Source organism: Petaurus breviceps, unplaced genomic scaffold (genome assembly GCF_028583685.1).
Source record: "Petaurus breviceps papuanus isolate PSGF00001 unplaced genomic scaffold, PetGlider_PUasm1.0 90903, whole genome shotgun sequence".
NCBI classification, from domain to species: Eukaryota; Metazoa; Chordata; class Mammalia; order Diprotodontia; family Petauridae; genus Petaurus; species Petaurus breviceps.
The window spans coordinates 14,651,871-14,665,249 of NW_027187376.1; the positions used below are offsets into that span (position 1 = coordinate 14,651,871).

The 13,379-nt window shown below is 36.4% G+C and overlaps 1 protein-coding gene across 8 annotated transcripts in view; it reads left to right on the top strand.

Moving 5' to 3' along the window:
• The window catches only part of INO80D (INO80 complex subunit D), a 90,459-nt gene that overhangs the window by 12,463 nt on the left and 64,617 nt on the right, over window positions 1-13,379 (top strand). For 5 of the 8 annotated variants that reach the window (XM_069075290.1, XM_069075288.1, XM_069075287.1 and 2 more), the window contains exons 3-5: window positions 1,854-1,949; window positions 2,054-2,300; window positions 6,697-7,442. In XM_069075290.1, the coding sequence (XP_068931391.1) occupies window positions 2,083-2,300; window positions 6,697-7,442 (964 nt within the window). In that variant the 5' untranslated portion in view covers window positions 1,854-1,949; window positions 2,054-2,082. The remainder of the gene's footprint in view (window positions 1-1,853; window positions 1,950-2,053; window positions 2,301-6,696; window positions 7,443-13,379) is intronic. The other 3 variants (XM_069075292.1, XM_069075291.1, XM_069075293.1) reach the window with 1 other exon arrangement.

Consider the following 13,379-nt stretch of genomic DNA (forward strand, 5'->3'; position numbering starts at 1 on the left):
TCTTCACTTAAGATTTACTTGAGAAATCTCCTGAAAAGAATCTTTGGATGTTTCCTAGTTCAGTAGTTCTTAAACTTTTTAGTCTTAAAAAATTATTGAGGACTTCAAGGTGCTTTTGTCTATATGGGTTATATCTATCAACATGTACTGTCTTAGAAATTAAGATGCTTTCTTATTATTATGAAAATAGTTTTGCTCTCATGTTCCCCTTCAAAGGGGTTTCTTCAGTGAATAGGGTGCTGGGCCTAAAGTCAAGAAGACTCGTTTTCTTGACTTCAAATATGACCTTAGACACTTAATAGCTTTGTGACCCTGGGCAAGCCACTTAACTGTTTGCCTCAGTTCCTCATCTTAAAATGAGCTGGAGATGGAAATGACAAACTATTCCAGTATTTTTGCTAAGAAAACTCCAAATGAGTTCATGAAGAGTAGGACATGGTTGAAAAATGACTGAACAACAACAACCCCCTGAAAAGAGTCTAGAGGATCCCCAGGGAACCTCAGATCACACTGAGAATCTGGTTGATTCAAGAAATATTATTTCTTTAAATGTTCCCCTTCCTTCACTGCCCTTATCTCTTCCCTCAAAGCTAGCTGGCAGTATGAAGGAAAAATGTGTGTTTATCCTTGTATTATCATTCAGTGTTTCCAAGCATTTCCTATCCAGTTTCATAAGGGGGAGTATTTCATTCCTTAAAATTAAATTATGCTGTTGGCTAACCTAGTGTTTCTGAGCAAGTCACTTCTCTCAGTTTCAGTATCTTCAGCTATTAAATGAATGTTTACTAGATGATCTTTAATATCTATTTCAGCTCTAACAGTCCATGATTGATTCATTATAGATACTGTAGCCTAGCATTATAAAACATCACTAATACCTGTAGACATAGTATATGTAGAGGTAGCTATTGGAAAATCCTTTGGAAAAGAAGGGAGGAAAAGTTTACTTTTAAATACTCATATAACAATATTATTAGTAGTAACATTTATAAAGGACCTGCTGTGTTAAATGATCTGTTGTTACCTGAAGAGTAGGAGCCTAGGTTTTGTCCTCTAGGAATCCACAGTCTCAATGGGAATAAAAAACAAATACAAAATTAGCTGAGAAAGATGGAGTGTCTAATAAAGAAAGGAGTTTTTGTTATTGAGAAACATCATGGTGTAGGGGAAAGAGCCCTTTATCTGGAGGTAGATGACTTGATGCTGCCATTTATGAGGGGTATTACCTTGAGTAAATCACTTAGTCGCTTTGTACCTTAATTTTCCCAGCTGCAAAATGGGAATAGTAACATATAATTGCCTACCTTAGTCTGCCTTAAGGATCAAATGACAATGTATTTACAGCACCGTTTTATCTGCCTGCCTCACAGGACTATTGTGAGGAAAATGCTTTTGCAAATCACAAAGAATTATATTTTTATTATTGAAATGAATTAGCTATTTGAATTTTCCTTAGAAAAAAATTTTTTTTAACAATTTAACCAACATGCCATTGGTTTTACAAAATGACCCAACAGTGAATTTCTGATGAATACTTTTAGTGTTGGTGTTAATTCCTTTTGTAAATAAAGGAAGTTTAAGATCTGAACAGGGTACAGGATGTGATAATGTCCTTCATTTATGGAGAGGTTCTTCAGTTTTCTGGTATTTGAAAGGTTTAACTTGACTACAAATTATTAAATTTGGTGTCCTGGAATAATTGCTAAGTTTTGTAAATGCCTTTTGGTTTCTTAGTGGGAATTAAACTTTCTTGGTTAAGATGTTGGATTACATTGACAAAATCGCCTTTTTAATTAAATGATGTAGTTCTGTTTATTTTAAGTTGTCAGCTATGTCTTTTTATATTTTCATAGACAATCTGCTTCATCTTGATTCTGCAGCATTCCAGGATAGTGGTGTCCTTGGGGCTCTTTCTTAACATTGATATGGTACAGAAGATTTAAAATCAGGTATGACTTTATGGCCAGAACCCTTCAGTGAAACATAAAATTTAAACTTTACACATTTTGACACATTTTTATTACATATTCTTTTTTTTGGGGCTATCTTTTAGCTGATGTTCACAAGGAATAGAGTCACGTGATGTATGAAGGGAAACACATACACTTCTCTGAGGTTGACAATAAGCCCTTGTGCTCATATAGCCCTAAACTGTGCAAGCAGCGGCGGCTCAACGGCTACGCTTTCTGTATCAGACACGTTCTGGAGGACAAGACTGCCCCCTTCAAGCAATGTGAATATGTGGCCAAGTATAACAGCCAACGCTGCACCAACCCCATCCCCAAATCTGAGGATCGCAGGTAAGAGTTAATGAGGGCAGAAATGTAATGAGGATGAAATTTGGAATTTTTGTGTTTCTTATTTATTTTTTCCCTTAGGATGCATTTTTATTCCTTTGGGGATTAGGGATATTCAAGAGAACTTCTGTATAAGAATTGAGAATATTAGCATCATCACTTCCTCTTCTCTCCCACCCCCATTTTATATGTGAATGGCAAGATTTGCAGGGAGAGGGAAATTACTTTTAAAAGGAACATGTATTATATTTCCATTGGGGGAAAAAACTGACTCTCAACTTTCATCTCTCTGTGTTCAAGTAACTATCTGCTTGAATATAGTATAAAAGTTTTTCTGGTGATCAACCAGACCTGTGATTTATACTTAATATGTGAAATAAATAATTTGTATAAAATGAGATCATACTAAAATGAGTGTAGTATAATAGTAGTGATTTGGTATTACTCCCTTAGCATTACTTATCAGCACTTCAGGCTTTAAATTACAATACCTGAAAGTTACAGACAGCTGCTTAGTGAAGGAAGAAATAAAAGTTTAGTCTTAGATTAAAAAAAAGATCCATACTTTATAGCTAATGTGCACGTTAGAATTTGATTTTATAGATTAATAAGTAGCCTGAAAATTACAATTTCTCGTTACTCTTTATTTGAGGATGATGGATGAACATAAATTAATTCATTGCCTTAAGTAGCATTTTTTAATATCTATATCATTTTGCCTTTAAATTTAGTTCAACATTGACGCATTTGCCAATCTTGGATATTTTCCCAAGGGCCAATACTAAAGACTTAGTATTATTACTAGAGTTGAGAGCACAAATCAGAACTTCCCCACACTGTTAAAAGCATCCTAGACAGACTTTTCCTTCACTTTTTAGTTCTGAAGTAGACCTAAGATTTTTTTAAAGGCAAAGATAGACTAAGGATAGACTGTTAATTCCTTATAGATTCATTGGAGGTGCTAAGATTAAATAGTAATTTAGATATCTTTACAGGATAGGACTCAGACAACCTGATATTCGTGTTTTCTTTTTCTTTATTGACTTACATGTCATTAGAGTCTGCTGTTTTTCAAATCCTAAAAAAATCTACATCAGTTACTTCTAATTTCTGAGACCAGAATATAGGAGAGGGTTAATGTTTTAAAATAACATGAAGAAATCTAGACCCTAATATTTAATATCATGCCTGAACCTGTTTATAGCTGTTATACTTGGCTTTATATACTTGTTTGCCTATTCTATAGGTAACTTTAAAAAAAAAGGATTTTTTAGTATTTATGGTAAAGTGCTTCTTGGGTAATTAGGACAAATATTTTAAAATTGTTTTATAGTGTTGTTGTTTTTTTAAATCAGACTGCTAAGGATAGTAATTTACAGTATCATTTTGGTGAATGTCCTGTTTAGGAAACTTCTTAATATTTGGTTTACAATTTGACCAAACATTACAGATTCTGCTTTAAGAGGCTCTCCTACCTTTCTGAAACAGACTGGATTACATTTTATTATACTCAGTGGAAGGAACAGGGTAGTTAGAGAATACATTTTATTCTTTGTTGGTTTTTTCTTACTTTGAATTATCAAGTCAGGTTATTGTTGTTGTGTTTGTTCTTTTTTTTTTTTTTTTAAGAGGACCATGTCATCTGGGAAATGATGATGTTACTTTCAGTTGACTTTGATTTGAGTAGGGGAGGGCTGGGCAAGGTCACGGCTTCACTTTCTCCTCCTGAGCTATCTGGATCCAGTGACCTGATATTCATCAGGATGACTGGAGATGACCCAGGATGCAATGGGAGACCTGGCCCTTTTAGGCTGAGGCCTTTTCAGGTATTCTGAGTGAGGTAACACCCATTCAGTCAATAGGCCTCTTTAAAAAGTGAGTCATGGGATGGTCCCTTTAATTAGAAAAAAGAAAAAAAATCAAGCTGGGAGGGGAAGACCCTCAGGCTTGCTGTTCCTACCATTGACATTCACTCCATGCCTGGAGGGCCTAAGATGAGGTTAGGGGAGCTTGGTTTGGGACTATTGTGATCCAATCTAAGAGCTTTAGAATGAACTAATTAATAATGAATTAAAGGTTTTAGAAAGAAAGAGAGAAAAAGAAAGAAGGAATCCAGAAATCTAGCCATCTAGCCAGTAAAGCCCAAGTTAAGTGGGCAACTTCTGGCCATCAAAATTTACCTTCCTTTGGAGAGGAGGAGAGGAAGAGGAAGAGCCGATACTTAATAAATGCTGGTTGGGTAACAGCCTCTAAGCACTGAGGATACGGAGAAAGGTAAAAAACAGGAAGTGCTGCTCTCCAGGAACTTGTAATCCAGTAGGAGAGGAAGACTGCATGCAAACAATCTGTCCTTCAGTAAGCTGAGGCTTTTGCCTAAGGTTTTCACTTTTAATAAATATATTAACAAGCATTCTTTTTTAAACTTGGTTTAATTGTGTATTACATTTTCAGTGTTGTCACACAGTTCTTGAATGTTCAAAGCAGTATGGAAATTTATTGGCATAGATTACCCAAAATTATAAGTAATTAGTAATGTATGCAAACTATTTTTATTGATAAATAATTTCCTATTTATATTCCCACAGAACTTGTGTATGCACATTTGTAGGGTAGGGGTCTAGAATTTTATTTCATAAATATATAGAACTTTGGGTGAGGTAACCCCCATTGATGCAGGTCTTTGACAGTTTAGAAAATTATCTGAGGCACTGAAAAAGTAAATGACTTGCCTAGGGTAACAGTTATTATGTCAGAGGGCAGACTTGAACCCACGTTTTCCTGTTTCCATAACTGCCTCTATCCATTGTCATGTTTTGTACATATAGACTAAAAATTAGTATTTTTGTAAATAATTTTAAAACAGGAGGTCTTTACTTTAAAAGTTTTAAAGTTTAAAAGTTCATTCATGAACTTAAAAAAATATCTTTACTGTTTCAATGTAATTGTTTCTGTTGTAATCCTATATCTTTTATGAATTTAAAAACAATATTCTGAAAAGGGGTCCATAGTTTCACCAGACTGCCAAAAAGGATCCATAACACAAAAAAGGCTGAAAATTGGTATTTTAGAAACTCACTAGAGTTACACTACATAGGAATATTATATGAGAGATTAACAGAATTGTTAATAGTATTTTTTTTGAAGAATTAATTGTGATAAAGATGGGGGTGTGTCTATACATGGACTCTGTCATATTCATACAAAACCAAATGTAGGGTCATTTGTAGTTAGGACAATTCACATGCAAGTTGACCTGTTGAAGTGAAGAGAGAAGACTGATTTAGAACCAATGTGATTTTAAATTCACTTTTAAAATTAGTTAGATTAAACTTTTCACTTTACTGAATCAAAGTTTTATGTGCATTTAGGCAGTCTTCCCCTTGCACTGTTTCTTTAGTTGGTCCTTAAACATATTCATAATTTTGTTTGTTGTTCTGCTTTAAAAGAACTATTAATTGGTGTAAGGCTTCTCCATTTTTTTCTATCTTTGCTAGGAATTATTCTGTAAAAAGTGAGACTGGTCCCTGCTAGGATTTACTTACATAATAACGTGTACAAATTCATTATCTCTTACTGAAAGTCACTAACATCAGTAACAGACTAAAGAGACATTAATTGAAACAAATAGGTTTATAATTGACAATAGAAGTGTAAGTAAAGATGCTGCATACACACCCTTTTCTGTAACTTAAGCATACCAAATTGCAAACATCCCTAAATAGGTTATTTTGCTTCCACGTATCTGTATATAAGACCTATCAGACAGATTATGGCCCCTATAAATTCCATTAAAATGTTTATAGAATACTTATGTTACTATTATCCCTGCCTTTAAAGAGAACTTTGTAAACATTGGTGAGAAGTACAATCATTTATGTAGAATGAAAGGCTTATCTGCTTTATCCAACTATTCTCCTAGTGAGGTAAAAAAAAATAAGTAAGCAGGACAGAAACCTGGGCTCTTGGCTTGGCTAGCCATACTCCTTTGGACTCTTTAGCTGGAGACCACTACTTGAAGCATGAGGCTTATAAAAATGCAAGACTTAAACCCTTCCAAACTGAACCAAGTACTTACCTCTGTTCTCTTTCAGGACCGAAGGTGTAGCTGTCACCTTGAAATGCTTTAGATTAATGAATAAAATGAAAACATCTACTTTTGTTGTTTGTGCCTTTTTAAAAAGACCATTTCAGTCTAATCTTGTTAATTATTATTAAATGATAAGCTTATAAGTGCAAGAATCCTGATTATTTAGTGAATTGTATATTTTAGCTAGTAACAACCACTTTAAAATTAGCCAAATGGATTTGGGGGCTTTAATTTAGCTATATTTACTCTGTGTAGTTTTCCCATTAAGGCAAAGGAAATCCAGAACTTATTGTGTATGTATATTTTTTAAAGGTACTGCAACAGCCACTTGCAGGTACTTGGCTTTATACCGAAAAAAGAGAGGAAGAAAAAGAATGATCCAATAGAGGAGGTGAAGGCCAGGCACCAAATGGATACCATGGCCTTCAGCCTGACGGTGCCCACACTGGCCTTGAAGATGCCCAATGGACTTGATGGCATGTCCCTGTCACCACCAGGGGCCAGGGTCCCTCTCCACTACCTGGAGACAGAGTTGGAAGATCCATTTGCTTTCAATGAGGAAGATGATGACCTAAAGAAAGGGGCAACTGTGAGGAAGAAGTTGCAGAGTAAGTTGGCCCAGAATCGGCAACGCCAGAGAGAGACAGAGATTTTAAAAGTCCGCCAAGAGCACTTTAGCCCCCCTCCTGCACCTTTGCAGCAGCAGCCTCTGCAGCAGCACTCCCATCTGCCACCTTTATCCACTTCTTTAAAGCCTCCAGGGCTGCCGCAGGGTTTAGTCTGCAAGTCCCCTCCACCTCAGAACACCAGCCTACCAATGCAGGGAGTGGCACCCACCACACACACTATAGCACAAGCAAGGCAGTTGTCCCAGAAGAGACCTCTGCCTCTCTTGCCATCCGGTAGGGCTCCTGCTGTGGACCCACCCAGGACTGACCGGGTCCTCATGAAAGCCACAGCCTTCTCTCCACACTCAGCTTGCATGAGTCGGCTGCAGAGACTGGTGAAACTGTGCACTCGAAGACAGCAGCTGGACACAGATCTGTTTCCCCATTTAGGTAAGTTGATAATCTATTCTAAAACATGACACTGGGGGTGATAGAAACAAAGTGTGCACTGTTGGGGGAAGCCTTTATTTATTTATTTTTTTGCCCCCATGTGCAGAATGGAGGTAAAATGTCTTGATAGAACAGTCTATCTCATGTCTCCATTAAAGCCCTTTTCTATTGTGTTTGTTTGGAGCAGTGATATGACCTAATGATCTAGGGACAGATTTACAAATATTATCTTATCTTTGACACAACCCTAAGAGGTATAGATACTGTAAATTATCTTCATTTTACAGATGAGGAAACTGAGGAAAATAGGCCAAATGACTTGCCCAGGATCACAGAGCTAAATTTAGTGCTCCATGCACAGCACCACCTCGCTGCCTCATAATAACTAATATTTATGTAGTGCTTTATGGTTTGCAAGCATTTTACAAATATTACCTCATTCTATCCTCATGATAACCCTGGGAAGTAGGCGTTACTATTATCCCCATTTTACAGATGAAGAATTTGAGACACAGGTTAAGTGACTTGCCCAGGGACACACAACAAGTAAGTATCAAAGGCTGGATATGAACTCAGATCTTCCTGACACCAGCACCTGGGCTCTCAAGAAGCTCACAATCTAATGGGGGAGACAATGTACAAAAATGACTATGTAAACGAGGCATATTCAGAGTAAATTGGAGATAATCAACAAGGGGAAGGCACTAATATTAAGTGAGATTGGAAAAGGCTTATTGTAGAAGGTAGGATTTTATCTGGTTCTTGAAGGAGGTCAGAAGACAAAGATGAAGCAGGGAGGGGCAATTCCAGGCATTGGAGGCAGCTACTTTCATAATAAACTATGCATAGCAAAGATGCATAGTTCCGCAAGACAGATTTCTGCATTAGCTTACATAAAATGTATGTCTGCATTTTAAGTTCATCATTGCTGTCAGGAGTGGTGTGCTTTATCATTAGGCTTCTGATTTGTGGTTTATTATTGCATTGATCACAGTACTAAAGTTGTTCAAAATTGTGTTTCTTTGTTATCTTTGTATAAAATGTTTTTTCTAGCTTTGCTTCCTTCTGCATCATTTCATAGTGATCTTCTCACTTTTCTTTGAAACTGTCCAGTTTATTATTTGTTATGGCACAAAGATTTTCCATTCCATTAATATGCCATAATTTGTCCATTCCTCACTACACATTCTTTAGTCTCCAAATTTTGGCTAATGTGAAAAGCTGGTCTGAGTATTTTTGAACATATAGGTCCTTTTCCTTTTTCTTTGATCTTGGGGTGTAGGCTCAGTGATGTATTTACTCAAGAGTATTTGCAATTTAGTAATTTGGGGGTCATGGTTTCAAATTGTTTCCAGAATGACTAAGCCAAATCATATTTCTACCAACACTAATGTATGAAGGCTAAGTTATTAAAATGGGAATTACATATGTCATTTCATAAATAGAAATAGAAATTCAGCTAGTGTATATGAACTAAGAATCTAAGGAAAAAATTAAGTGTTTGTCATAGTGTAATGTAATGCCAAGGAAAGGCAACTTCCCAAGGTTCAAAATACCAGTATAGGTGCTCTCCATTTTATTCAATGACAAATCAAGAACAGAGAAGATCAAAACATGACATCATTCCAAATACAGCATTTACTAAGTGTGATTAAATAATCTCCAAGCACTACCCCACCCCAGGACCTTACATTCATTCAATCAATTACAAAGTCCCTGTTCTAAATACTACTCTACCCCTAGGCTGTACCTTCATTTAGTCCACCACAAAGCCCCTCTTCTCAAATGGAGATTAGTTTCTAACCTAAGTAAAGTACATTCATTTGTTCAACCATAGAACACAAAAAGGTCAAAAGTTCCCCACCCCTGGATCACAATTGAATCTACCCCAGAGTTACATCAAGTTTAAGCACAGCACTTAATACCCAAATGGAGGTCTTTTCTTCATCTTGACAGGAGGCAAGTTCTCAGGAATCTTAGTTCCTGGGGAGACAAGGCTTAGCAAGGCCACAAGATACATTGCCAGTCTCTTCATTGATTCATCCTCTGTCTGCAGAACAGTCCTAGAACCCCTGAAAACATTGGCAAAACCCTCTCCCAGGATTTCTGTAAACATACAACAAGAAAATCCTTCTTCAGGGCTTCTGAACCAACAGAAAGGTTCCCAGACCCCTGCAACAACAGCACTGTCCTTCACCAGTGGACAGTATTCATTCTCTGTCTGCAGGACAGTCTCAGGAGCTCTGAACCAACAGAAAGGTTCCCAGACCCCTGCAACAACAGCACTGTCCTTCACCAGTGGACAGTATTCACTCTCTGTCCGCAGGACAGTCTCAGGAGCTCTTAGCCAACAGAAAGGTTCCAGAACTTCTTCAACAACAGGACTGTTTTTCACCAGTGGACAAATCTGGCAAAACAACATCAAAACAGACAGACAAAGTACCAGCAAAACAGCCATGTCTCCTCAGTCCTTGACAGCTCAGGGGGCAGGTCTCAAAAGTCCAGGGCGATTCAAAGTGGCCCTCAGCAATCCTCTCAGTCTCTCTCTGCCTCCACGAGGGTGCTGCTTCCAAAAAGTTCTTCTGCCTCTCTTGTGTCTCTCCAAATCTATGTCACCAGCTCCTCCCAGTTCAGGACTCTCTTTTCACATCAACAAGTCCATCCCACAGGTGGGATTAACAAGCTCTGGGTTTTAACACAATCAATTTGAAAACCAAGCCAATACAGGGGGATCTTTATATTCCATTACTATCACACATAGGGCTTTTGAAAGTTTAATCTTGGAACTTAAACCCATTTAAAATAATTTTTAAGAAAACAACTATCCTTTCACATTCTTCATGATGCTCCCTATTTCTGTAAAGGACACCACTATCTTCCAGTTATCACAGTTTGATACCTGCACAACATTTCTTAAATCTATGGAAGCTGATAATCTTTGACTTCTGAAAAAATCCCTTTCCCTATTATCATTGAATTTTAAAGGCAAAAAAGTAACTGACTAAAGCTATGAGAATATAGCACCTCTGAATTAATCTTTGGCATTACAAACATAAAGGAAATAGGAAGAAAAAGTGTTGCATCTTCTTCAACTGAAATCCAAATGTTTAGGGTTCAAATAAATATTTAAAAATAAGGTTTATTTTGGAGGAAAGTAGTAGTAATAATCCCATTATCAAATATAATCACCTAAATCATACTTATTTTGCCAAGAGCAAAAGGAAAAGTTGTAGAAGCTTGAAGACCAAATTAGAGAACTTTACTAACCCATAATGTTACTGGTTATCTTAGTTGGTTACATTAGAGCTAGTGTGAATGAGGCCACGGTCAAGAAAAGTTGATCTTAAGGCTCAGATAGTTTCATGCTAGGACAGCCATTCCCATGATCACAGATAGCATTCCTTATCCTACGCATTTCACAGGTATGTGGCATTGATCACAGAGTGACCATGTGAGTGGGTCTGGATGGCTTAGTTATAAACTCATTACAATTTTGCTACTAATGGCAGATCTGAGATAGGACTTTTGTGTATGAAGGACAGCATATTATTCTTGGGATATATAGAATGAAATTGCTGCTATTGTGATCATTTCATTATTAACCCTGTGTCTTTTTTTGGTAAATTAGAATTTTCTGTTAGGCAGAGGAAAGTAATGTATCTTTTAAGGTGACCTTACATTTGCCAGTAATTTCAAATGTAGATTTAACAAATTCTTTATGTTGATGGCAATGTATTACCTAATCTTAAATCTCAACAATTTTTTCAATTAATTTTTCCGTAATTGTTCTTGGCATGTATAAACCCACTTAAAATAGTCTTTGAGAGAATGACTATCCTTTTGAATTTTTTTATGACAAACCCAATTTAAGGATAACTTCCCTATTTCTGCCAACGGCACCACCATCTTCCAGTTACCATAGTTTGATACCTCCACAATATTTTGTGTATCTGTCCCCTTGCTCCCTTGGCACCTCCATAATTCAGGTCTTCCATATCTTGACAAAATTATTGTGGTAGCCTTCATTTTCTCCCCTTTTTAAACTCCATTCCCCATGTGGTTGCCAAATTGACGTTCTTAAAATACAGGTCGGTCTGTCTGTCTGATACTTCTCTGCTTAAAAAGTTGCAGTAGTTAGTTCCTTATTACTTCTAGAATCAAATAAAAACTCCTGTTTTGATCCTTCAGATCTAACTGTAGTCTCTCTTTCTAAATCTGTTTCCCATTATTCCTGCTCATACACTCTATTTTCCAACCAAACTGGACTGCTTGCTATGCTGATAGCAAGATATTCTGACATGATATATGTGATAGACATAATATTCTGTCTTCTACTTAGTTTCTTTTCAAGGGGCTGCCCTCTAGGCCTGGAATGTTCTTCCTTCTAATCTCATTCTTTTGGAATCCCTCTCTTCAAGATTTAATTTAAGGGCCATCTCCTAAAAGAGGCTTTTCCTGGTCTCCCTCCACCACCCTGACTTCCTGAATCATTGTCAGGGGCTGGTTTAGTCCTTGTATCCCTAGTGCCAACACACTGCCTGACACACAGCAGATACTTAACAAATACTTGTTTAATTAAATTGGATGGTAGTCATTTGGCCAAAGTAAACATCTTCAAGAATAAACATACAAATGCAGCACCAATAATGCCGAAGTCAGTGAGTCTCATATCTATATGAAAGACTGAGGGATGCAGTCATGTTGTTAAGGTTGTGACTGACTTTGTGTCACCAGCTAGCTGGTAAGTGGATAGAGTGTTGGGCCTAGAGTCAGGAAACCCTGAGGTTAAATCCAGCCTCAGATGTTTGTGAGCTGTGTGACCCTGGCAAGTTACTTCACCTCTGTTCGCCTCAGTTTCCTCAACTATAATATGGGGATTATAACATCACCTACTTGATGGTTGTTGTGAGATATTTCCAGTGAAATAACATTTGTGAAGCACTTAGCACAGTACCTGGCACATAGATATTTAAATGCTTAATCCCTTCCCTCAGAAAGCAAAAATGATTTTAGAAATTAAGATTTTTTTTTAAAAGAGAAATGGATAGGCAAAACCCAATTTTTGAAATATAAAAAAAAATTATTTTGGCAGAAATAATATAAATATGCAATAGTCATAATGAAATTAGTTGTAAGCAAATTTAGTAATTATATTCAGTCAGAATTAAGCATTCCTTAAAGTAACAACAGATGTCATGTATTTTTATCTACTATTCCCCTTTTCTAAATTTGGATCCTAGAAATTTAAAATTTGTAAAAATTTACAATTCTTAACTAAAGAAATTGATTAAAGTTCGAAAAGCCAAATCTGTATCCAAAATCTTAGATAAAATCTTTGGAAGTCTTTTTGAAACCATCTAAAAAGAGGTGTATTATTATGAGTTAGAAGGTGAAAAGATGGCCAAATTTGACCATCAGTGGTTTTTACCTTGTTTTGTTTATTCTTCTTAAACTAGTTGTAGTCAGATTTATAATTCAGTCTTGTTGTGTGGGGGTGGGGTGTGTGCTATATTTTCAATTTTTTAAAAGATGATTTTAACTTTCATTGATAGGGTAGTTCTTTTTATCTTGTAGCATAAGTAAAGGCTCATTAAGTTTAAAAGACTCAGAACTTAAGAAAGACTTAGATTGATTAATAAGTGCTTTTGGACTGAAGCTTCTTTATAACAAGGTAGGCCAGGTAAAAAAAATATATAACTTTCACAGATCAATCGAGGCAGGATTATTCTTAAATAGTTGTGCATTACAAAAATAACTCCATGCATAGATTTTATCTGTATTCAAACAGCTGAAGATAAACTGGGTTGCTTCTGACCAAATTAAGAAATTGGCAAAATTTGTCTTTTGCCTACATTTTTGCATCCCTGTAAGTGTTGACTCTCCTTTACTTCAAGCCCTTCAGGGTACCTCTGTCCTCTCACCTGTTTTTCTGAGTGT